The 26,654-nt window shown below is 41.6% G+C and overlaps 1 protein-coding gene across 1 annotated transcript in view; it reads left to right on the top strand.

The window, feature by feature from the left end:
• The first annotated feature begins 13,274 nt into the window (after positions 1-13,274).
• Positions 13,275-26,654, top strand: part of spred1 (sprouty related EVH1 domain containing 1) — a 33,009-nt gene continuing 19,629 nt past the window's right edge. The window contains exons 1-2 of the mRNA XM_085768305.1: positions 13,275-14,002; positions 25,556-25,820. Of these exons, the coding sequence (XP_085624431.1) occupies positions 13,971-14,002; positions 25,556-25,820 (297 nt within the window). The 5' untranslated portion in view covers positions 13,275-13,970. The remainder of the gene's footprint in view (positions 14,003-25,555; positions 25,821-26,654) is intronic.

Genomic DNA, 26,654 nt, shown 5'->3' on the forward strand with positions numbered 1-26,654 from the left:
CAATGCATAACTCAAAATCTTCTCAAAAACTAACACTGAATATCATGAAAATTAAAATCTAATATTGAATATGTCCAGTCGCCGCTGTGTAAGCCAATCTAATGATTATTATATAGATTCATAGATCAATAAGACAAAACTAATTTCACAGATCCAGAGCCTTCAAGGAGATTTACTCACAACCAGCTATTCCCTATAACAAAAGCTGCAAATCCTCATATAAACAGGCAAGAGCTTTATCCAGCAATTTGCGCGGCAACCACTGTGCCATTTTATTTTGCTTGCAACTATGACTATGAAAATACAACACAGTTGTCAATGCACAACTTTGCTATTGTTAGCTGACCTAAGTACCAGTATTTCTGCGATGCTAGTGAGAAAGCCATGACCTGAAAAAACGGAGACTAGGCCTACTACCCTATAAAAGTCGGACTTCAGTTAGCCTACATTTCATAAGCCAGACTTCAGTTACCCCACATTTCATAAGTCTGACTTCAGTAAGTTAGTTAGCCTGCATTTTGTACGGCCAAGAAAGTGAACCCCACAGCAGCACGATCAAGCAAAAATATGTACAAAACTTCTTAACACCGAGTAGGAAGCACTACTCAGATAAAACACGCGGTAGATGAAGCTAGTTTGAACTCACCCCAGCCGCTCCCTGGCAGGTGTCCAGCTGACTAGCATCTGGCGTAGCGTTAGCATCCTCCTCTTCCCTCGCTCACCACGACGCAGTCGGAAAATTATCCGGTTTAAAAACGTCATTCTCCAAAAGTGTGACTTTGTTCTCCCGTATGAATAGCACTTTCTCTCCATCTTCATCCTTTCGTCCGTCTGAAATTCGATGCACAGTTGTTTAGCCACTTCAGTGTTGTGCTAGACAGTTCAGCTTAGCTAATGTTAATTAAGCATTTGTAAACTTTAGCATCTGTAAACTGAATAGTGAATATAATCCACGTATACATTGTTGCCTAGTGTGCGTTTTTATACCCGCTCAGCTGCATATACTGTTATGGTACAGACACTGGACACATTAAGAAATTTAGATAGGTAACTTACACCTGTGCTTCTTCTTCTTCTCGTATTCCGGCGGCAGGCTGCCATCTGTGCTGATTGCGCACTGATTGCGCACCGCCAGCAGGTGGGGCGGGCAGACCGGAAATAGGCCTTGCTTTGTTGACATTTTAATCTTTGAACCTTCACCCACAAAAATTGTTGTATTCTAACGCTGCATCTAAATATAATATTCAGTGTCAATTAATTTGCCATGCTTTTAATCAGTCTATGGAAAAGGGGGAAAAAAAAGTCCTCTTGTTTTTAACCAAAGGGTGGCGAGTTGAAGGTTCACGACAAAGAAAAGCATCACATCTTCTCTTTTGAGAGTGGAAATTCTACAAATACAACTTCTTCTTTTCTTTTTTCTTTTTTTTTTTACATTAAAAGCTGACTCAAATAGGCTAACTGATCAAAATTGTAAATCATTTTTCTGGCTGAACTTTGTGAGGTTTTGAGTCCAGGAACCATACAGATCCATTCAGTTCAGGTTTCATCAGTTTCTGAGATTTTGTAGCCTATGCTTTGATGTTTTGTGGTATTGTGGAAACATTTTTGCAACAGCTTTGAAGTTTGTTCCTGTTACAATACCTTATATGATAAGTAATGCATCACTGATAAAAAAGTCAATGGAGCAATAAATTGTACAAACAATACACAGTTCCAAACACCCATGAATGCACCATAGAGTAGCCTGAGCCTTTACTTTCAAATCTGTTCAAACACTACCTCATCAGTCAACCACACTTTTGTACTGGACACCATGGTCTTTATTTACAATTACCTACTGTATTTTCTGTTTTGAGTGAATTTCCCAAACTCCATCCTTCACCTGAAAATACTCACATCAGCAATGTAGCCTACTGCTGATCCAGATCTGAAAATGATTGAAAAAATTAAACTAGCCTATATCTCGATGGCCCACTTCCAATGAATGATAGAAACAAATGGGCTTCAGGAGTGTGCAAAGTGGGATAATAAAGAACAAAAATAGATGGATTGGAATGCTTTGTTTTTGTGAATTTGTTGATAATTACAAAACATATCCTGTCTTATATCTTAATTTAAACAATCTGACAAACTAAACATGATTTATCACTTTGTTTTCTCATATCTTTGAGCAGGCTGATGAAGAAGAGATCACTTTGGGTTTCTTAATCACAATCATCCACAGGGGGGTGCTAACAACACTTATTTCACAACAATGTGTTTGTAGCCAAATGAATGAATCAATGAAGCCAATTACTGTAATTCAAAAAAATAAAATAAATGTTTGACTGATAAAACAATTACATAAGGTCCATATTAAAGAACCAAATGTAATTGATGCCAGTGTACCATTCATTAGTAAAATTACATTCTTATATTTCATTCCTGCCTTTATTCTTGATGACAGATTTGATCTTCCTGGCTGATGTGGAGAGATGTTCTGCCATTCTCAACAGATGTTTTATTTTAACTGATCTTTACCAGAGGGGATTCATTGCCCTACCCTCCACTTTTAATACTCTAAAGTTGTTATATTGGTGTTACACCATTGCTTCACTTTGCTGGGATCATTGTCATGTCCTGCCAAGCATCTTGAGACAGGGGGGTCATCTTTATATTCTGGGTATTAATTTGCCTTCCTTGTGCCATCTAGACATGTCATCTCCCCCTCACTGTTTGCAGCCCCATATTAGACCACCTCCATGTTTCACAGTTGATGTTATGCAGCACTATGGCCATCCTGGCCAGGTCCACACCCAACATGCTGGATCCCATCTGATCCAAACAAAATTATTTTGGTTTCATCTGACCAAAGAATGTGCTGCCAACATTTTTCGGGCTTCTTTTCATGTTCTTTGGCAAAGTTTAATCTTGCCATTTTCAGAGCAATGGTTTTCTTCTTGGATTTCATCCGTAGAGGCCGACTCCATGCAATATCCTTCGTACTGTCTGATCAGTCACAGAAACACCACAGATAATCCTCGTGCCAAGTCATATTCAGAGGCACTTACCCATCTGTTTGTCAATGCAATTTTCTGTAAACAGTGAATTGTGGATGTTGTCATTTTTTAAGGCACCTTCTGTTATTGGTGGTGTAGCTCTTCTTCAGACTCTGAAGCACTGTTGCAAATGTGGTCAAAACAACTGTGGTGAGCAGGTCCTTTTTGTAACCCTGCTCATGCAATTACCTTCAACTGAAAATAGTTGTTGTACTCACTTCTGTTGCATTTGTGTTGTACCTTGGGCCTGTACTTTCAATATCTTACCTTTATTTTGATTTGTCATGGTTTTGAATTATTTCCCATTTTGTGAGGGATATAGACTGTGTTCTTAAATTCTACAAATAAGACATTTTGTAGGCTTTGTTGCTTCTGATTCTTGTCCTGCTGTTGGGACATGTTTCAGACTTGACTTGCTTGTTTAGATTTGCATGAATATTTTTTGTGTCAAACTATCTATTCTTATATTGCTCATACAGTAGGCCTATTGTTGACCTGTAACCTCATACTGATGCTGGGTATGACTGATTCTCTACTTGGTATCCTTGTAACAATACAGACCATTTGCAATGCTAAAATCGCCCACTTGGAGGCAGCATAGACTAAAAGAAAGCAGAGACAACGAAGCAGTTCAAATTTCACCTAGCAACAGAGCTGCTGCTTGTTCATCCACACACCTACATGGTTACACGTGATGCCCTTCTACTTTCACATGTGCAAACAATCCATCACAAGCGCATAAAGGCACACGAGCTCAGGTACAATTACATACATGTATAGGGTGATGTTCACTATATAAACCCTTTTCATCTGCAAACTAACACATAATTACAATCAATCAAGTATGGGCCTGTGAATGTATAAACAATAAAATATGTAATTTGAACAAGTGAAAATTGTTAGAAAACTAATGGAGCAGGCTGCAGTGTTAAGAAGAGACTGTGTCCATGTGACTCCAGGGCTCTGTCATATAGCCCAATGCTACTGTCAGCCCACATAAAGCCACTTTCAGTGTGAATGGAAATGCTTTGATTTGGCTTTCAGGCCACGGTCAGAGTCAATGCAACAGGCTCTGATAGTAGAATTACTCCCACCCCTTTTACCCCTTCATCTCCCTCTTTCGTCCCACCCCTTTTACCCCTTCATCTCCCTCTTTCACCCTTGCCCACATCTTTTTTCCCCTTCTCCTTCCTCTTCTGTTTTTTGCAATTCTCCTTCCCTCTCCTCGTCCATTTCAAATAAACACACTGACCCTGTTTATTTGCCCCATTTGAGAAAACAGTCCAGAGATCCTGCTGCTGTGTTAGAGATCAAAAAGGCAATGCAAAAATCAATTGGCTCTGCAAGTCTCAAGACTGCCATGCAGTAAATTGGCTCTGAATGACAGCACTATGTGGACCATCTTTTTTTATATGGTTCTTCTTTTTTAAAAAAATAAAAAAATAAAAACAAAAACTTTGGTGAATTTAGAGGGCACGACTGCTGTCTTCCTTTCTCTAAAAGCATATCAAGGGACTTTTGATTGAAAGCATGTGATTGGTTTTGTGGTATTGTTCTTCCCAAGTGGCTAAACATACAGAAACCAAGTGTCTGTGGTTTTTGATAGTTACAGGAAAGAGTAATAGTTATGTTAAACTGACTCAATTTCTCGAGAAATCCACACAAAAACATTTCATACATTTGGCTCCTGAGAGAGCTGAACTTCATCATGAAAGTCAAATGTGTCAGGACTCTGAAAAGCCATACCCACTGTAGGAAACAGACTAATTACTCTCAATCAATTAAGAAACCTAGTGTTTTGTGCTGGCGGGTGACAGACATATAAACTATAGAGGCCAACTTCCCCCATACTTCCTAGGCTCTTTAATTAACTCTTTGATCTGAGTGCTACGTAGTGAGCTCAGGCCAGAGGCAGCTTGGAGGGCCAAGGAGAGAATGGATAGCATTTCATATACAGCACACCACAGCAGAAGGAGGGGAAAAAGCTGACATATTCCAAAATGAAAGTTATATGCTTATATGTTATATCCTTGTTTACTGGTATAACTTTTTTACATAGTTTGTTGTATACAACATTTAAAGTCAACTCTACTATGTTAAAATGTTAGATAATGCAACTCTTTGTATGTGCAGACAAATCTGCATCTTGTGTCTAAATGTGTGCCATGTAATAAAATTACATGATACTGACTGGGTTATTTAGATGGTGTGTGTTAAGGACTCGACCTTCAGCAGAGTGTATTGAGATTTGAGGGGGTTGAAGTGAAGGGGCAGCAGATCTGGCAAGTTTTAAAAGGAGCAGTGAGCTTGCTTTGTTGGTTGGAATTTGCAGCACCATGGAACGACTTAATAACAATGCGTGAAGCAATGAAAATTACACAGCTCCTGCTCGAAAGGAAAAATTAATTGCTCTCAGGTTGCACTCGAGAGAAGTTTGTTCATTCAAGCACATGCGTGCACACACACAGACACACAGAGACACACACACACACACATACTCATGGGTAGGGAAGCACATTAACACCCCCACCCCACCAACACATACACATATTCACACACGCAGACCACACCACGGATGCACGTGGAACCTTGGCAGCGAGCAGAACCAGGCCTTTGGACTTAGTGGATGTGAAACCATGTGAATTTGTTTGTGTGTGTGTGTATGTGTGTATGTATGTGTGTATATGAACCTGAAGTTCTCCTGTGCGGTGCAGTGGAGAGAAGAATAGGGCCTGGGCCACATTCCAGCCCTGCCTCCCTGGGCGAGAGACAGTATTCGGCATTCCTCTGCCTGCCTATCAGGCCAGGTGCATTCCAGAACACACACATACACACACACACATGGACACACACATGGACACATTTATACAAACATTACAGATCATCAACACATTGTGCTCAATCACAAATACTGCAAGTGTGTAGGCATGTACATGTGTGTGCACTTACAGGTGATCTCATAGTATAGCTGACAACCAAATGTGAACAAACTTCACCTGATTAAAATTCTGCTAAACACACCCACCCACATAAATCTGTGCACAATGAACACATAGTACATACTTGACATATTCTCTACACATACAAACATGTGTTACCTCACTCACATGAATACACGTAGGCTTGAACCAAGACAAACAAGCACATTGTCTGTGCAGTGGTGCTGTTGTGCGCTGTGTTATATGAAAAGATGTTCTCTGCCTCTTTAATTCTTGTATGATTCAGTCATTTTTAATGCATGGATTTTTCTGTTTGGAGGAGGCTGAGCTATTTAAAGAGCAGGGGTTGAATACACTTTGAATGTACAGCCAGCCTCTTTTTGAAGTTCATACGGTGCTGCGATGCACTGTGAGTCACATATGACAGTGCAGACGGGGGTGGAGAGAGAGAGTGAGCGAGTGTGTGTGCGCGTGTGTGTGTGTGTGAGTCCCCATTCGGGTCTTTCCTTTCATTTATCAGGAGATATGCTTATAGATTATTTTCTCCTGACAGGTATGAAACTGAAAACAGTGAGCAGGTTTCATGTGAACACAGCATGGATAGGAAGAACGTGACAAAAGCCACCCACTCTCAAGGGTGATGTGGACAAGTTAAGGGGATAAAAGGGGCTGCTTGGAGACAAATGCGGGGAAAATGGGATGACTAGATAGATGGGCTTGGTGTTGATGTTTGCCTCATGTAAAGTCAGCTTCATCTGCAGGCTTGATCAAATGTAAAGGCACAACAACCCCCAGAACAAAAGCTCCATTCAGCGTTAACGCGCTGCCTCCCCTCCACACTCTTCCACCATCAGACAGAGAGGAAGGTTGTGTGTTACATGCTATTTCACAGGCACGGGACTCCATGCTTGACAAACTCTGAATCAGACCATTACTCTTTGGTATTCCTCCCTCACCGTTATGCTTACTTGCCCTATTCTTGAATTCCCCATTGCTATCGTTATCCTCTTTCTCCTTCCTTGTCTCCCAACCCTTACCTCCCTCCCTTTCTTTCCCTTTACATCCCTGTTCATGTCTGCTGGTAGAACCAGCCAATTCCCGCCCTTCTCCTACTCCCCCCCCCCCCCCAGCCCACTTCTCATCCATTTCCATGTGGCGACTTTTCATCAGTGAAGTGCCTTCCTGGCCCGACTACCCCCACCCCACCTACTCCCTCCACCACTCACTGAATGGATGCAGCATTAAGGAGCGAGGGAGAGGGAGAGAGAGAGGGTTGAGACCATCCTTCCTTCCTCCGACAAGCGCCACCCCTTTGGCAGCCACAGAAGTGGTATGTTCCACAGCGAGCACTGCAGAAGTTGAGAGAGCACATTGTTTGTAATCTGGCATTGCAGGGGTCACTTCCTGACTCGTGTGTCCGTTCCCTGAGCCCCGCGCCGATCCCTTCTTTCCCCCCCTCCTCCCTGTGTGTCCATCCATTGGCCAAGTAGCCTAGGGCTTTTGGACAAACCCTGTTCTTCCCCTTTTGTGTAGGAAAGCTTCAACATCTGAAAACAATCAAATAATCTGGGCACAATGCGTCTCTTCATGGAGGGGTGCTGGTGGTTCCCAGATGAGCGGGAGGATTAAGTGGAGGAGGCCATAAGGGAGAGAAAGAGAGGGACAGGGTTAGGGTCTACACAGCTGAGGAGGAGAAGGGGGGGGCTTATTGTTACTTGATTTTCATTGCAAAATGTGTGTGTGCATGTGCGTAGGCCGTTGTGAGTGATGGGATGTTTTGGGAACAGGGGAGATATCTGAATACTCTCCCAAAGAGTCAAGTCTGAGTCTGAGTCTGAGTCAGAGGTTTTCACTCACAGATTCCATCTCCTTTAATGTGGAATAGAAAAATGACACTGAAAGTAACCAATTACTCATCATCTAGGTTTATCTTTGTCTTAAAAAAAATCAAGTCTTTTAATAACCAATAAATACCTAAGGTATCTTACTTAAAGGTACAGTATGTAAGAAATCTAAAGCAACTGGCCGTAAAATCCTCCTAATAGCCTATGTCACAGTCAGGAATAATGTTCATGTAACATGATGAACTCACCAAGAACAATAGTACAGCCAGAGTATTCGCATTAAAAATCTTTTTTTGCAGACTGCAAATCATGTTTATGTTTTGAATTTACGTGTTTACATGTTGCGCCACCTAGCCCTCTCTCCCAGTCACGGCGGCGTCAGTGGCGTTTCAGCCTCAGTCTGCTTCCACTGAGCTGCCGCTACTGCTGGGAGAAAAAACGAGATCACTGTGTTTTGAATTTGACTGCAGTAACCGTTTTTGGCCACATTCTTACATATTGTACCTTTAAAGCAAGCCTTAGGTAAGCTATGTTAGAAAATATAGCATAGATTTATTTGCTCTCTTGCTGAGAGGTAAATGAGACTCTGGTGGCATACAGTAAATATGAAGCCACCTTAGACAGCCTGTTACTGTAACTTTACTTAGACTGGAAACAAAAACCTAGCTTGGTTCTGTCAAAAGATAACAAAATCCACCAGTCAGCACCTTTGTTTAATCTGCACAAAAACTTTAGTGTATAAACATCACAATGTAGTTTTATAGCTGGCGTTATAGCTGGGACTAATTTCTAGCCAGGCTGGTTGTTTCCCCTTGTTTCCAGTCTTTGTGCTAAGCTAACTAGCTAACTGGCTGCTGATTACATTTGTATAGGCTACCATACAGTCACAACAACAGCAGTACCAATTTTCTCATTTAACTTTCAGAAAGAAAAACAATATATCAAATTATTCTTTCAAGTTTACGGCAACAAGTGTATACGGCAAGTATACACACATTGCAATAATGGAAAGAATCTGATTGTACTTGCACATGCATGCCCGTGCCCGTGCACACACTGCAACTTTTTCTCCTCCTGTGTCGCTCATACTGTTTCTTCTCATCCCCATGAGAATGGTAAATAGTCATCTGTAACTTCCCCTCCAACATATTCATTAATCCCCTCTATCCTGTGGGGCTGGATGATGATTACAGGGAAGCCAACTGAAGCCGCCCAAATAAACACCCCTCAGGCAGCAACAAAGGCCTGTCCACCTCACCCTAAACACAGCTTCTCCAGCTAGATCAGGTTTCAATCAAGCCCACGCACAACACACAAACAATACAAAGTAACAGAGTCTTGAGTACTGAAAAAGCTAACTGCAACTGAAACCAATTTAGTTTCCCAATTTTACAGTTCAGACGTCAGAGACCGTAAAGAAGTCCTGAAAGCTAACAGCAAAAAAATGCAGCAAATCTTAAGTGGGGCAAATTAGTATGTTAGTTAGCCACTGACAGTACATGTAATATCTAATAAGCTTGAGTCTGTTCAAACCAAGTTTTCTATACAGTACTACACATTTGGGTTGTAAGTTAAAGCATTGCATTAACTTATTATCTTCTACAAAAACCTCCTGTGTGTTTTTGGATGCTCACATAGTTCACATTCTGGCCATTTACAGAGCTTAGACAATTCCAGAAATGTGCCTCTCTCAAGGGCTTTGCAGCCATATTGGCCTTCCATCTGAATCAACATCCTTGTGCATGGTCACAAGACGGGCTCTTTAAGGTTGACACACTTTACTCATCTAGTTATCCACATCCATCTCTCGTCTAGGACATTCTTGAAACAACATCTTGAAAAAGAAATTCCCCTCATGGTACTTAAATAAGATCAAAGATTTCTCAGTCAGTATTCTGAGGACGATTCAGCAGTAGAATAAATGTTTACATCTTTAGTTCCACATTGGTCATATGCATATGCACACACAGTCAGAGAGAGAGAGTGTTCACAGCATATAGTCAAACATGCCTGAAAGCCCTCACACTTCCTTCCCCTCCAGCCACTACACCTTTTCTACTCACCACCCTGCAATTAGCGTGCCTAAAAGTTGCAGGCTTCCGTAGCCAGGCCCACACTAATCATAGGTATGCATTGTTGTGTTCAGCTGCCAGGCCTTTAAAAATCAGCACCTCTTGTTTAAGCCACACCCCTTGGTCCAGATTGCCAGGAGTCCACCGACATTGTCCGACGTGCGTCACACCAACCGGAGGGGAACCTGTCTGGACGCCCTACAGGTGTGTTTTTGAAAAATGGATGATATAGATGAAAACTTACCACTCTAAAGTCCACACATACAACCAAACTGACAGGAACCTAAGGCAAGTCAAGTTTATTTGTATAGCCAAATTTTACAAACAGTTTGTCTCAAAGGGCTTTACGTTGCATCATAACAACATCCTCTGCCCTCGGACCCTTCGTCCTCACATCGACTGAGGAAAAACTCCCAAGAAACCAGGCAGATGTGCAATAGATGTTGTGTACAGACAAGAAAACAGTTTACAACATGGGGTATGGGATAAATGGGGATTGTTCAGTCAAGGAAGAGCTGATGGAGAGGAGAGGAGAGGAGAGGAGGAGGCTCCCTGTAACCGATGTGTCCCCCAGCAGTCTAGCCTATGCCTATGGCAGCACTATAAAAATGCTTCAGGATTACCTGAGCCAGCCCTAACTTAAAACTCTATCATAGAGGAAGGTTTAAGCCTGGACTTAAATGTGGAGAGAGTGTCTGACCTGTCTGACCCATGGAGAGAGCTGGTTTCACAGTAGAAGAGTCCGAGAGCTTAAGGCTACCTCCCAGTCTGTTTTTCGAGAATTATTTTGGTTGAAGTTAATTGAAACAAGGGAAAGGTAAAGCAAATATAAGGCAGAAGATCCATCAAGATTAGTCATAAGATATCTCCTGTTTTTTTTTCAATGGCAGCAACTACACAGATACTGAATTTGCTTTCCATAGTTGCTGTACAAAGAGAGGCCTTCACTTGTTCTCTCTTGTGACCAGAGTCTGCCTGTGTTGCTGCAAGCTGGTGATCACATCACCTGTGTTTTGAGGTCATCATCTGATTTGAGTCGTCATGATCCATTAATAGGAATGAATCTTCCATACTATCTTGAATAAAAGTGGCCAGGGAGAAAAAAAAAAAACATGAGTAGGTTTGTCACTCGTGATGACAAGGGACTGAATTTGCCATGTAATAACATACCCCATAACATTTGTCTGTGAAATTACAATTTGCAAATTCATCACATTTTGTTTATCACAAATAATCCTAAATCCTAACTTGGAAATGAAAGGTCTCAAGTTTATAAATGTAATAACAAGCAAAATCCAATAAAAAGCTGAATAAGTCTGTAAAATGGGTTAAAGTGTTAAAGTAGCCTAATCACTAAAAAATGAAGAAAAATGACCAGACACAAATCACATCAAACTATGACCTGCAAATCATTCCAACCATCTTCCTGAAAGTCAAGCAATGTTATATTTGTGTTGGACTCCACTGAATGAGGTTTGTGTTGAGCTAAACAAATCCTTTATTCTGAGGTTCCTTGTTGGCAATAAAAGAATGTTAGCTTGTTTACCGTTTTAAAGAGAATTGTGATGACCCTGATTGGATTTAGCGAGGGATGCCTCTGTTAGCTAAACATCCTGTTGCCTTGTTTGACTGTGTTGTGTGCAGCGTGTGAAAAACACAGGAAATGCACTAAGGCCATCCACATTTGTGAGATGAGAAAGAGGGCTGACTTCCTGAACTCTGAATACTCTAAAGGATACAAACATGCTAGTGGGAAAATTCATGGTCACTGCTTTTTCTGCTCCATTTGAAACAAGGGACACTTTATTTGGGCTTCCAAGTTTGATCATGACAATTGTAACCCAATTCAAAAACAAGGAAGTGAAAACAAGTGGACACTTTTTGTAAAATCCCGAGACAGTCTCCTGTCATTTAATCACTCAGTGCGAGGCATTTCGCCAATGCAAATTGCGCATGTAAATAAGCACAACATTCATATCAAATAGACTCTGTATTTTTGGTGAGAACATAATCCCAAAGGAGTAATTCAGTTTTGCTCCCAGGCAGTCATCAGGATCGCAGTCAACACTTTAGACAAAAAATCCATTCAAAAACCAAAGGAAGTGTACAATATGTGTCATGGGTAGGCTACAGTATGTGAGGGTCCTGCATACATTGCCTATCTACACAGAGGGATATTTTATATGGCTGCAACATAAGGCTGTGGCACAAGCTGTATGAAAGCCAGAGAAATACAAAGAAACTTCTCACACAACATGCTGTCACTATGACAACCAGGCAGAATCATTTAGCCTGATCTCTTGCCATTCCACACAGCACAGAAATCCAATAGCATTTAAGTCTTACGCAACCAGGCCACCGATTCGCTCTGCAAGGCTTTTAACACATTTGCAAATAAGATTAATAGGTACATACATAGATTTTTCTAGCAACTTTTTTTTTTTTTTCATGGCTGGTTCATTTTGGGTGGATGCTCCAGCTTTCAGGAGAAAGTCAGGGGTGCAAGATAAAGCAGCTTGAACTAACCTAACTGTAGCTGTTTGCATGCACTTATCCCCTCTTCAACAAAATTTGCTAGTTTTATGTCAAAACTCCTGTTTGTGGCTTTATGGTGTAAAAGGTGTTGTTAAATTAGCCTAAATTTAAAATGTCCCGTTACAGGCTATTGCATATTAAAACCAACCATTGGAATGAATAATATACTTTCAGAATCAGAATTGATTTTCCCCCCACCCTTTTAGCCTACTTATATCTAATTGGGTAATATTACAACTACTACCTTCACTCCTACTACAAATAATAGTAGCCTAATAGTAACAAATGCAAAGGCTCTGCGACAGAAACACTACTACCTTGGCTTTGGCCACATAAATCATTGAAGGGGATCTGATGTAATTCCACGTGCTACAGCAGTCATGCCTGTGTATATTTAAAGCATATTCGCACAGTTTCACATCAAGACTTTCAAAAGTGTTTCGGGGGCGGTCGATCACAGTAAAACTGCAATGAAAGAAAACAAGAGAATTTGTTAATGGCCGAGTCTGTGTGTCAGCCCAAGTCCTTCCTCCAGATTATTTTCTACTTTGCGTGATATCACACAGACGCTTCCCTCTTGTATCAATGCGTGATTGAAGGGAAACTTCTTTTGGGAAGTGCGGGGACTACTTTAGCAACTTTGGCCAGAAAAACAGTCTTAAAATGCAGCATATGGCAACGAGGGAACGCGTATAGAATAACACGAGTTACTCTTTAACTAGATACGTTAAATTTGTGCCGGCTGACGGTATTTCATCGCAAGAGTGTTATGTTTTTACTACGTCGCGGAAGGATCTAATTTTCTCAAGCGAGGGTCGACACATCCGCCCAGTTTTCCGATGTTTCATTCCCCCCGAGTTGAAAATGGAGTTCGATTAAAGCAGATGTCCTCCAACTTCTCAAGGAAATTTCAAGTCTAGAGCTTTTACTTAACGCGTCACTGTTAAACGTGAAAACAGTTGAACCTTTTTTCTGGGGGGGGTCGGGGGTGCTTTGGATGCCTTTACTGCAAATTACTCGGACACGTTGACGGAGCAACGACGCTGCACAGCCGTGCTTTTTCAAGTGTTGTCCTGGACCTGAAGTTGGCGAATGGATGCTCGACAAGCCAGCACATAAATAACCTGCCAAACGCTATAGTCTACAGCATTTTCTGCATTTTTTTAAGGATCTATACGCATTTTTGTTTTGTTTTTGCAACGCGGGGGATCTGTGTTTGTTGAAGAGGATGATGCCGATGGCCCATTTGTTGTGGTCGGATTTTACTTCCAGGGAGGATAAAATGAATCAACGGTTGTCATTCCTCCTCGCGATTTAACGTTAGTTCCAGCCAGCAGAGCTAACGTGAAGCTAGCTGCTTCACTTGGGTTTCTAACAGGGACGCTTAGTCAGGCATGCCCCATTGTACATCGTTTACTTACCATCCGAAATAGGGGTGAATTATATATGTGAAGAAAAAATGGTGATATTTGTGGTATTTTATCCCGCCGTCACTGCGTCGTCGATGCTATTGCTAGGATTTGGATCCCCGTGAGGAAAAAAATGAGTGAAGATTCAACAAATCCAAACAACGAGTGAGTTATTATCGTTTATACATTTTCCTCTTTCATTTCCATACACAACATGCAGCTGCAATAATAGTATTAACGTAATAATAACCACTTGCATATGTTCTGATATTATCACACGCTTTATTAACACTCGTTCAAGCAATGCACGACTACCACAGTTTCCAGTGACATTTCTGACCGAGCGACGTTGCTATTCCATCACCTTACTTTAACAATATCATCAATAAGAAACACAGACTGCTAATCTTTTTTGTTTGGACAGATTTGTGGGCTATTGGGAAGGTGCTGTATGGATTAGATTGAGGTTAAGAAGAACATATTCTCTCATAGCAATGGCATAGGCCCATAGTAAAAATGATATCTCATTCTTAATAATGTTGGTCCTCTAATTCAGCCAACTAACATGTATTCTGCGAGAAAATATAGTAAGACAGTGTTTTAGGTATACGATTGGGTTGTCTTTGTTTGATTCAGTAACATACAATAAAAAAAATCATATGCCTATGATCACTTGTATTGATATTTGATTATTTATGAGGAGATCACTCTTTGTAGATACATACAGCGATATAATGCGGTCTAAATGTAATTTTACATACATGTCAGATCAGCACATCATGATCTGATAGCGTTATATTGACAACCAAGGTCCGTGTGTATCTGCTGTCCGCCATGATTTCCGAACATAATCATCGATTAAAATCGTGCATCTCCAGTTTGTTTGTCAGTCCAGCCTTTCTTTAATGAAAACCCCTTGAGCTGATTGCGGCAATGTCAGCGTTGAAAAGCTGAAGATGCCATTTTTTTTTCTCAATCACACTCATTTACATATCACAATCTCCATTCATAAAAACGCTTAAAAAAGGCGTCATATTCACGCCCAAATCCCCACGACCCTTGAATGTCGATGTTAATCTGTACACGGTGGTGTTTTCGTGCACGTCGCGCCCATTTCGAGTCGCGTTTTGGTATTGTTTGAATGGGCTGATCCCTTGTGTGCGCTTGTTGACAGTCAGTGAGAAATATCTGCTTCGGGAGGTGCTGCGGTCACATGATCCCCTCCATTCATAAAGTACCTGCCTGCCCATTCACAGCACTGTACACTGTTTCGCATTGCACCGACGATCACACAATGGCTCGCATTTCCTGCACTTTCTGCACAAAGCGTCACATATGAAACAACAGCGCTCGTCTATCAGTCGTTTATTTGACATAAGCGCCGCACAGCTTTTCTATTTAACCGACGTTTCTTCACTATGTCCGAGGGTTTTCTTTCATAATGTACTTGTCACAGAGGAAGTCATATGCCCCCTTTCAGCCATTTACAGTGTCATGGTTTAATGCTCGAAACACACCCACATGTTTTTCCCCATTCCGTTTATCTGGCCTTTATGAGGTTGATTGATTTAATGCATGGAGGCTTTGTCCTTGAACTACACTTCTGTTTTTTTTTTTTTATGTAACAAATGTCATAGAGCTCTTTTTTCCTCATTTTAAGCCCCCACCGGCCACACATAACAATAAACCCACTCACTGTTTGTAAAACTGAAATGTTTTAGTGAAATTGATCTCAGCTGCTTTTTGGTATTAATCATGATTTACCATAAATTGTGTAACCTAGCACAGATGATGCTAGTGGGAAGGGCGAAACCTCTGATTTGAGTCATTTTGTCACCGTGTTAACCTCTAGAGAGTGAAATCACACTGAAATTATTACACCATTTCCTACATTTGATGCGACTCCCCTCCAGTAACCTTAGGGATTCCTTTTAGCCCCCCCAGGCCCCACTATGGGAACTACTGCTACAGGGTACGGATAATCAGTGATGTGCAAGCCATAGTGTATGCTGGTTTTGTTCCACACTGCGTGATGGAAGCAGCTAAGATGGCGAAGTGATCCAAACATTGTTGTTATGATTCCACCACCTTCCTGGCTGTTGTATGATTCATAGTAATGAAGTGAACAGAATACAGAGCACTGCCTGAGCCATTTATTTTCTTGCTGAAGAGAGACTTCTTAATATGCTATTTTTTTTAATGAGATGGCTGTTCACCAGAAATCTGATATTTCATGTCTTGTGTAATTTTGTTTCGAGAATTAATGATAACGATCCAGATATTTTTCACAGTTGTGTGTTTCATTTTACATTGTGGCATGGTGCTCTTTTCCACTGATAGGAACATCTTTGACGAGGCCCTTTCCAAATCCTAAATACAATCTGCTTTTTCGCAATAGGTGAGAATTGTTTGTGTAGAGTAGACCAAGGTTATCTTTTGGATTTATGCTTCCTTGTACAAGTGTAATTCAACAAAAATGTGCTTGTTCCGCTGTCGCTTACACTGTGGACATTTTAATTTGAAAGCATTCACGAAATGTGTGAAGAGATGGTCCTGAAGTGGTTGTGTCTGAATGATGGGTGGTAAGCCAAGCTGGTGTTCACACAGCACACCCTTTTGCTGAGAACATGTTTCTTGGCCTGGGTGAGACTATGTTCACAACATGCTGGGAGAAGTGAGAGATTTATGAAAGTATATGAAAACAGCTTCTCTCAATGACACATTTATCTAAAATATGTCTCTCAACCAAAGCAGTGGCCTGTTGAGGTGTAGTTTATTTGGACATTGTAGATAATCTTTTTATATGCTCACCTTATATGCTCATGAAAACAGTGTACTTTTTACTTTTGCTTTTTTGTTTGTTTGACAATGCACAGTTTCTGGTTTTAGAATTAGACCTTTTTAAAAACATTTCATAGGAAACCTTCCCAGTTTTTATTTGAATAAAACTATACATTGAACAGGAGGTGGTGATGTAATGTAAGTCTGTGTGCCTCCATACTGATTTTGCTTAGATTATTAGGGCCCTCATCCATTTTTATCAGCGAAGGTCAGTTGCCTCTATACTCCAGTGAGCTTGCACAGGGTACGGCCTCATTGTTTTAGATTCCTGCAGTTCTGTGGTATCCTCTGTTGCCAGTCAGGTGATCCTCAGTGATTCCTCTCTCTGTGTCCTCTTCCTATCTGTGTGATTGATTTGACAGCTCAGCGTTTTATCTGCCAATGTGGGTGTCATGATCTTATCACCTGAGGGCTGTTTCGCACTCCCATCCCCGTTGCTGAGCTTTCTAAACACATTCCTCCCAAACAGCCCCCATCATGTCCTGAAACGACAAAGCGAGACAGCTACTTCAGCTGTTGGGGCTAGTGCTTTATGGCCTGGTTAATTGCCTATATCCTGTGGCCCTTATGTTAAGCTAAATAATTTCCTGGACTTTTTTATAGATGGTCTTATTTGGGGTTATTGCCAGGGTTGGCTATGACCTCCATGAAGACTAGCTGGCCAAATGTAAGCTGTATAGACACATCTTACCTTTGACAAAGTCTGCTGAGCTGAACACATCTTTGGTTTTGCTTCTGTATTCTTTTAGGGAAGTGTTGCTTGTGACTACGGTGGTTTACAGAGGCTAATAAAATGTGTTATTTGACAATATACTTAAGGGCATGTGTAACAGCATTTTACTTTACTGTTTGTTAGGCATGTTAACACATTTTATTAGATTTAGGTGTAGATTTAAGATTAATGTACTGTATAAGGTGTCTCTTACATTAGTCCTGTCGAGGTTTCACCTATTTTACTTAAGGTGAAAAACTGTACGATCTCGATAAAGATAACTTTCATACAGAATATTTGTATGAAAATACCCCAGTGTCTACAGATTCTTTTAGGAGCTGTCATATTGTTTGTCTGATTAATGACAATGATCCTCTGTATAACCAGAGGGCTTGGACCGTCTGTAAGCGAGACAAGCCAACAAACTGAACAGGCCTTGTATAGTGGTGGACTGTTCCATTCCCATGGCCAGATTTGGGTCTGGATTCTGTGTATTTTAAACCCGAGCCACTTCCCTCTTATAATTTTCATTTCCTCTTCAAGTATTTTAGGAGCACGCATAAACTGGCGTAAATGTCAGCAGTGTATTTAGAGCATATTTTAAACCAGTTTTCTTATTTTCAAGACAAAGACTTGGTGTGGATCTGCGCTGTGTGCGTCAGCTGTTAAGTCTACACTAAAAAAAATAGCAGATTTTTTTTTCTGTGTCCCCATCACAACATTCAGATAGCAGAGCAGGGCTTGTCTTTATTTCTTTGTCAAGAAGGGCCTCTGATGTTCACAGACCATATCTCAATGCCTCTAAGAAGTGCTTTTAGCACTAAGTGTCTGAATTATGGATATTGTTTTCAGTTGTTCTGCATGCGGGAGCATGAAGGCTGGGCCTTGTTGTGAGCTCTTTGCTGCAGCTGGGCTGAGATGGTTCTTTCCTGCAAGGCCACAGACATAAAAGGGCACAGATGTAAATCCTAAACCTTGTGTCTTTGATTGAGTTTCCAAATGCTTTGAAAACAGGAAGGGGTTTCTGTGTGTGTGTGTGTGTGTGTGTGTGTGTGTGTGTGTGTGTGTGTGTCTGTGCACACACTTGTGTTTATTTTTCTGGGAACATTTGGCATGTGTATGTGTTTCTGGGAGAGATAGGCCTGCATCCTGGTTGAGTGAATTTAAGCAAACATGGCTTTCTATCATCAAATAAATGAATTAATGAGTCAAGTTTTCAAATAGGATTAAAATTGGAGGCTTGTATGAATGTGTATTTTTATCCGCTCGGTAAACTTTTGATCAGATTTCGTCCTGTCTAGTGGCTATGTTTAGAACTTGGAACAGATTTTTATTGGTTGGTTAGAGCGTTTCTTGATTCCTCTAATTCCTAGAGTCCAAGGTTCAATGGAAAGCTCTCAAATCTGAATCCAGTTGATTTTCAAGATGGTCTAAACGTCGGTTTCTAACGCTTATGGTAATGGAAGTGATGATAATGTTATGTTAGTCCCAACAACAGGGCATGCTGTGATGGCTTACAACTTCTCATTGCAGTTTCTCTTAACATCCCGTGGGCCTTCATCATGGTTTGGTGGTTTATCTTTCCCAAGTTGCTCCTGCGATGTATTGATAGTTTCTCCCACAGCTAGACGGCTGCCTTGTCCCCTCAGCTTCCCGTTTCCCTCTCAGTAACTATAACAAGTAGAGGCTTGGGTCTCTGGGGACTACTCTAACATCAAAGCAGACCAGAGACACCGCAGCAGTCGAAATTTGTGGTTCCTCTTTTTTTTTTCTTTGGTAATGGCAAGCACAAGGTTTTAATTTTCTAAATGCTTGTGGTTCAAATTAAGATCATCTCAATATGTGGCTTTGATTGATGTTTGAGAATAGTTTTTTGGCATTTGATACACATATGGGATTCTTTTGATTTATAGTGCCACAACGCAGCGGCACCTAGAATATTGTTGTTGGGGTTTCAGGCCCAATCCTGTAATAGGGGGGTTGGTTAGAAAATCAATGTTTGAAACCCTGTCTGAGCGAGTAGTTCTGACATTCAGTTACTGATTTAGGTCTATCTTTGATTTGTGCTACAGGCTCATTTGACCCACTAACTGCTATCCGTGACGGATGCTACCAGAAGTGACTATGATCGGTTAATTTGTCGTCGTATTAAATGGTATTTCTGTGAAGGGATGGTGGTAAATTTTGGAGTGTAGTTTCGCTGTGTGGTGCAGCAGCAGAGTAGGCTTGTTCTGTTTTTTTTTTCCCTGAGTCAGTTGGTAGCTAAGCTGAATGTTCTTGTGAGGACGATGACTCACCAGCAGCCTGAGGTGTTGAGAGGAGATAGGGCAAATTTCTCTTTCACTTCTCTTTCTATAGCCAGCGTATTAGTTTTCACTGCAGCTAACGTAGCAGCCTTGTGTTGCTGGCTTGGTGTTTCTTTGTGTCATTATTGGTTCTGTTTTTATTAATGGCTTGACGGACAGCCCCTTCAAAAGTGTCTTGTTCTGGAGCCATGTCATAATTTGCACTGCATCCATGTTAGGTCATATTGGTGTTTGTTTTGGGTTTGTCTTTGCCCTTGAGTTTGCCACTGGTTATTTAGGGGATTTGAACCGTGGCTAATTGGCTAGCTAGTTTGCACCGTTCAGATTAGATGCACTGCTGGAATCGACGGTTGAGTCCCAGATTGCATGTTATTTATTTCTTCAATGAGGCGTGATCGCAGGGAAGGAAACTGCACCACTTTATCCTCTTAACTCCAGGTTACCCTTTGTTACCTTAGATTTTGGTGGATTACATATTATGAATATTGTTGTATGAATACTTTTATTATTCATCATATCTACAAGCCTTGGACTCATGTTGACCCATCTCTAGGCAAGTTGATCTACCATCTACCTTGAATATACCAAAAGAAGTTGTATTTCAGGTCAGGCTGAGGCAGTTAAGGAAATGTAAAAGTATCATATTTTATCTGAGAACAGGTGTTGAATTGGCGAATGAGAAGGAAAAGCAAATGAGTAACATCCAGGGTAGCTTTTCACACCATCTTACATCGCTCCCTCTGCTTTCCTAGTGATTGCTTTCCTTTCTGAGGATAATCTATAGAATCGGATTGGGATAAGAAGCTTGTGTTTATTTTCCCAATGATATTTTAATGATTTCCACCCCCCCCTCCTTCTTCTCAAAAGTTCTGCAAGCTAAAGTGGTCTAGTGGAGCTTGACCGAGCTTGACAGCCTTCCTCCGGTTTTGATACAGGGGAGAGATGGGGAGGAAAAAGGGCGATTGGAAAAAAAAAGAGGTAGGGGGGGACTTTCTCCCCTTTTCTGATGCTAATGAAAGGAGGAATGGTTTTCCAGCTTTTAGCTTGCAGAGTGTGTCTCCCTTGCAGCATGCTCCGCTGCCTGGACATTGTGGGAGGACAAAACTCCAGGCCCGGGATCCAATAACGTGAAATTTCAGCAGAGAAGTGGCCATTGTGTAGAGAGAGGCAGCCGGGGAGGGGTTGGGTAAAGGGGGGAGACGGAGCGGAGGAAAGGGAGGGTGACTTGGCGAGCACCCAGGGCTCAGGCCACATCCTTTCTCTCCTCTTCTCCTGTACTCCTCCTCTTCCTTCTCCTCCTTCCCTTCTTCCCCCCTCTCCTGTCTGTCTTTCACCCCCCCACCCCCACCCCCTCTGTTCAAATACCCCTGTCCTGCCCTCCCCTCCACCCCACTTTGGGGTGGGAAGCCCAAGGCTGAGACAGGAGCAAAGCATGATGGCATGCTGGAGCCCAGCGAGCCATGGGCCGGAGCAGCAGACAAACGGCCACTTTGTCCACTTAGGAAACGGTTGTCCCAGGATCCCCCTTCTCCACCACACACTGGAGCAGCCAGCCTCGAGGCCCAAGCCTGCCTGGTCTGCACGTGCTCCCCGATCACGCCTTCTCTTCTCACAGTTCATTTCAAGTGGAAGCAAAATTCACATTCAAAAGAATAAAACAGCATCTTGTTTGCTTTTTGCGTTCCACTTTAAACAAACTTTGAAATAGTACAACCCTGTTAAATCTGTTGCTAATATGATTATGTATAGATGCCTTAAAAGCTGTGAACATCCTTTTTTTTTTTGAATAGGAAAGGCTGTATTAAAATGCAGGTGGGAGCTGTTGACTGTCACCTTGGTCTCCACCCTGTTCCCATCCACAGCCACATTCTCCTCCCCCCACAGTCCTCAGTTCGACTCTCAACCCTCCCTCTGTTTTTCTCTCCTGCTTTTGGTCGGAAATGAAGTCAGTCATCCAGCAGAATAACTTGGAATAATTTGGAATGGGGGGTTCCTTTCTCTCTATCTCTCCCTCCCTCCTCCCCCCTCCCCTCCCCTGCTCACAGGCCCAGGCCAGCTGATCTGCTTCCGCTCTCAATTGTGTGTCCAGTCGACTGTGTGCTCCCAGCACGGGGTGTGGAGGCCAGCCTTTGTCTCCACCGTCCCACTCTGAACTGTGTGTGTGTGTGTGTGTGTGTGTGTGTGTGTGTGTATGTGTGAGAGAGAGAGATTTACGGCAGGTTGCACTCAAATATGTTTTTGGACCACTTATTGTTTTTACTAGAAGAAAAAAAAAAAAAAATTATATGAGGAGGAAGAAGAGGAACATTTTATTCCCTTTGTTAAATGGATCTAGGCTTTGCTTGTTGTTGAGTTTGGTTGTTGGTTTACAGGTTTTGGAAGTGTACCTTAGAGATTAGTTTAGAATTGTTCACAAATTCACTACAGTAATCATTTTGAAGAAATCAAAGGTTGATGTGGATGTTTTAAGCTAGGTGTAAAAAAAAAACAAAAAAGCTCATATACACAGTCCACTTCACTTCCTTTCCTGTGCCCAGCCCCCCTCTCTGTGAGTGTCATGGTTGCTGGCATGTGTGTGATGGTAGGTCTGAAGGGTCAGGTCCTGGTCATTGTGCCCTGGTCATGGCTGAGCGACACCACCGCCTGCCTTCTGTTCACCCCAGGGACCCCTTCCTGACTGACAGCCCCTCCTGCACTCATCACCCGCATCCTTTATTGGGGGCCATAGAGGGGTGTAACAGCAGCAGTATTGCCCTCTTTTACTGCCCGTTATGCTGCTCAAAAATACCTTTTTTTCCCCCCTCGTATAAGGTTAAGCACCATTTCAGTGGTGCAGTTTTAAGGTTGAAGAAAGGATGTTGCTTGCAGGGTGCAAGAGGGAAGTGAGTTGTGGTTGTGTTTTTCTGTCAGTTTCCCATGACCATTTACTGACGTGTATAGGGCAGGGCGTGAGAGGCGACACTGACGATTGTGATGAATATATTATTTTTTTATATTCATAATATAGATAATTAGATTAACTCTGTTTATATTACTTGGCAGAATAGTTACTTATTATCGGATTACAATGCCGATTTAATGCCGTTAAAATCACAAATGATCATATCATAATAAGTAAGTCATAACATGTTTGCAGCTTGCTGTTATAATTATTTTTACAAAGCTACTTCTCTAAAGACGGAACAATACCGTCAGTGGAAAGTTGCAAACATATTGATGTCAATCATCTCAAGATGATTCAGTAAGCAACCGTATATTTACATGTCCAGCTTTATTTTATTATTGTTCATTTGGAGTTGTTTTGTTATGGCCACTTAGCTGGTATGGGTAAAATCAATATTCACTTTCTCTTAGCTCTGTTTTTGGCCTCCACCACTTAATTGCATTGACCACTAAATGTTCCACTAAAGCTAGTTGCTAACTGTTTGTGTGATGTTGGCTGCTGAGTAGGTAAAGTTTGCTTTCAGATCTTTTTTTTGGTGTTGTTGAAAATGACACAGTGAGAGCCATGAGTGACCCACCACACTACTCAAGTTGAGGGCCAGGCAGCTTAACACCGAGTTGAAGCTAGATATGAAGTTCTGGCTTATGAAACCAAGGATTACAGATTCAAATGATAATCCTTTGTAGGTTCATTATTTTGACACATTGATACATGGACCATGGTTATAGAAATATTGATTATGGTTGCTTTACAGACAGTGATAAATGTTTAATTTAGTTAACAGGGACAGAAGATAGTGGGACAATGTGGCAATCATGCTCAATTTGCTAGTAAAATCTGTCTTTTACTATATATTGATAAAAATGCCATAGTCCGTTTCTCTTTAATAGTTGAAGTGTGTGTTTAAACAGACCAGAATAGGCTAGAATGAAGTGTGTGGTTTTTACAAAGGAAGTCTGTTTTGTTGGACTGTTTATTTTTGGGTTACCCATATTTATTATGCACATGAATCCTTTGAGGGAAATTTGGTAAACTATTACCAGGTGCCAGGATATCAAAGCTTTCACATGAAAAAAAAAGCATGGCCTCAGATTTTATGCTCACTGGTTTTTAGATTAATTACTAACCAATAACCTGGACGCTGAGGTTTGCCAAAGGCGTGGAAAGCAAGAGACCAAAGGTTAGCCTCATTGAGTGGGCCAAGATTTAGAGAGGAGAGGCAGGAAGGGGGAGGACGCAGATTTTCTTCAATTGGAGCATGAGCTACTAGTTAGCTATGTAATGTATTACATGTCGTCAGTGACATTTCGTCTCGATCACTGTTTCATATTTAATTTTTTTTATAAAACATTCTGACGTCATATGTGTTGGCTCACTCGGAAGTTGGCCAGAGAGCAACGTGTCAAAAGACCGCATCCGGCAGTCACATTCTCCGCTCAATTAGCTTGTTTCTTTCAGCGCTCAGATCTTCCTCAGTCTTTAATATGTTACTAGGAGTTTGTGCAAAATGCTGCCCTCAGCACACCCTGACCTTTGTTATTTCCGGTGGCCCAATGCAGTCTGCGTTATCTAATCAGGGAAACATCTGACTGAGTGAAGGGACAGGGAGAAGCAAAGGAGATGGGGAAGGGAGAGAACTGCAATAAGGAACAGAGAGGTGCAGAATTCTTTGCTCACATTGCCTATATATTACATGTATGTCTCAGAAAACCTACAGCTCTATATATTTTTCGACATACAGCCTTGTGTCAGCTGTCCGTAAACCTCTGAAACTTTGAGATTTCTTAACACAAGTGAATTATCTCCCCTTATTTGATATCCGTGTGCAGTTTAGAAATCAGAAATCCTCTATTTTCATTGTTTGGCAACAGTGTGCAACTCCCTTGGTGCTTAAAAGACACGGAGGCTTACACACTTACATACATATCACCCTTCAGCAAGTCACTAATAAATAATAAATAGAATACACTAAAATCAGTCTACAGTGCAGTGTATAAAGTGCAATTGATAGACAGTCAGTCCGAGAATTTAGAGCAGTGATGGCTCTGGGGGAAAAAAACAGTTTTCCTATTTATGGGTGTATCCTTTCCTACAGTTGCGTAGTTAATGTTATGTATCACAAATGAACTGTATTACAAAGTATTACGCTTTAATTCAGAGTCATTGAGGATTAAGATAACCAACAGCATTAGCATGGGAAATCAAGAGTGGAAAGCGGGTGATGTTAGCAGTAGCCCCTGTCATATGCTGTCTAACCCGAAGCCACCTGCTTTAGGGGAAAGGTTGGACGAACTTGACCACATGGTCAGTCACCCGCCGGCTGGGGTTAAACATACACTGATGGCTTCAGACCTCAGAAATCATAGCCAATAGTCTCTCATGCACTAAAAACCAAAACATGCATTTAACCCTTAATCTGAATCTCGGACACCTTCACATTCAGTATTGTATCTCGTTGTATCCTCTGTCACCACTGAAATGTTCCCACTGAATCATTTGGTGTATTTAAGCTAGGTATCTGTGTGGTTCTCAGTGTAATGGGGTTTGTGTTTCACGCGGAGTAAAAACAATCCAACTGTTGGACTAATGTGATCTAGATATTTTAGACCTGTCTCTCTGCCTAATCTTATCTGCACGTCTGTATCATGTGTTCCTCACTACTCATTTACTAACCATTTACACAGGCTACACGTACTGTACTCCAAGTTGTTTTTGCTGTGGTGCTGATAATGGATGTAACCTGTGTAATTCTGATGATGCTTTTGTGTATGAAAATGCCCTATCATAGAAATATATATTAGATGTTGATTACCACTGATTGTGTTCACTAATGGCACGCTTTCTGCTCTGCTCTTCCCATGTCCTGTCATTCCTTCTACCTTCCTCATCTTCCTCCCCTTCCTCCTCCTCCACAGTGACAGTTATGCGCGTGTGAGAGCAGTGGTCATGACTCGGGATGACTCTGGGTGGCTTCCCCTTGGGGGTGGAGGCCTTAGCTGTGTCACCGTCTATAAGGTCAGCCGGGCGGAGGACAGCAACAGCACCCACAGTGGAGGCAGCGGAGGGAGCAGCAGCAACCTCAGCCCCTGTAGCCCCAGTCCTAGCCCCAGCCCCAGCCCCAGTCCCAGCCCCACTGCTGTGGAGTTCCACATCAAGGGCGAGAGGCTCAAAGACAAACTGGTAAGCGACTCAAACGTGTGACTAGCGAGTTTGTTAATGTGTTTCCTCAGTTTTTATTCCGCTTCTTTCACGCACATTTAGGTGTACAGACTAGAGATGGTGCATTCTCTTGGATGAGATCACCTTGAGCCCCCCTTTTCCTGTACTCCCCTCTCTCTCTCCGTCTCAGTCACACACATTCACACATAGTCACACAGGAAGTGGTTGTTTGGCTTTCCTCCATGGAGCAGGTATCTGAAAATAGGAGCAAACTGCGTGATGCTGTGATGCATGATGACATCATCAGGGAGAAGGGCAGATTACTCAGGAGCAGAGAATGTGGGATGAGGGATGTGGGAAACACAAAAAGAGCCTGGAAAGGACCTGAACGATGGAATACGGGCTGGAAATTCACACTCACTCCGCTTTTCCATGAGAACACAAATATAGTATTTGCCTTTTTTTAAAAGCGTTTTCTCTGACTTGATGTGTAATGTAAAGACCGTATGCGACAGTTAATTAGGCTACGAAGGTATGCCCCTGGTTACTCTAACAGTAAAAAAAACCACAAATTACCCAAATGTGTGTAAAACACTCTATAGTTAATAGTAAAACTTAGACACCCTAGTACACTCTGTGGTGACTTGACACACACACCGTTAAAGCTACAAAGCCATTTAAAATGACTTGGGTCAGAAAGCAGGTTTCTCAGATGTTTTTTTTTTTTTTTACTATTAATAACCTTATTTTCATTTTCAGAAAATACTGAAAAATGCTCATCACAATTTTCTAGAGCCCAGGGTGACTTATTTATGTTGATTGTTTTGAGAAAAATCTTACATTTATGAAGCTGGA

Source organism: Trachurus japonicus, chromosome 22 (genome assembly GCF_045865225.1).
Source record: "Trachurus japonicus isolate A0001 chromosome 22, Traja_1.0".
Lineage (NCBI taxonomy): Eukaryota > Metazoa > Chordata > Actinopteri > Carangiformes > Carangidae > Trachurus > Trachurus japonicus.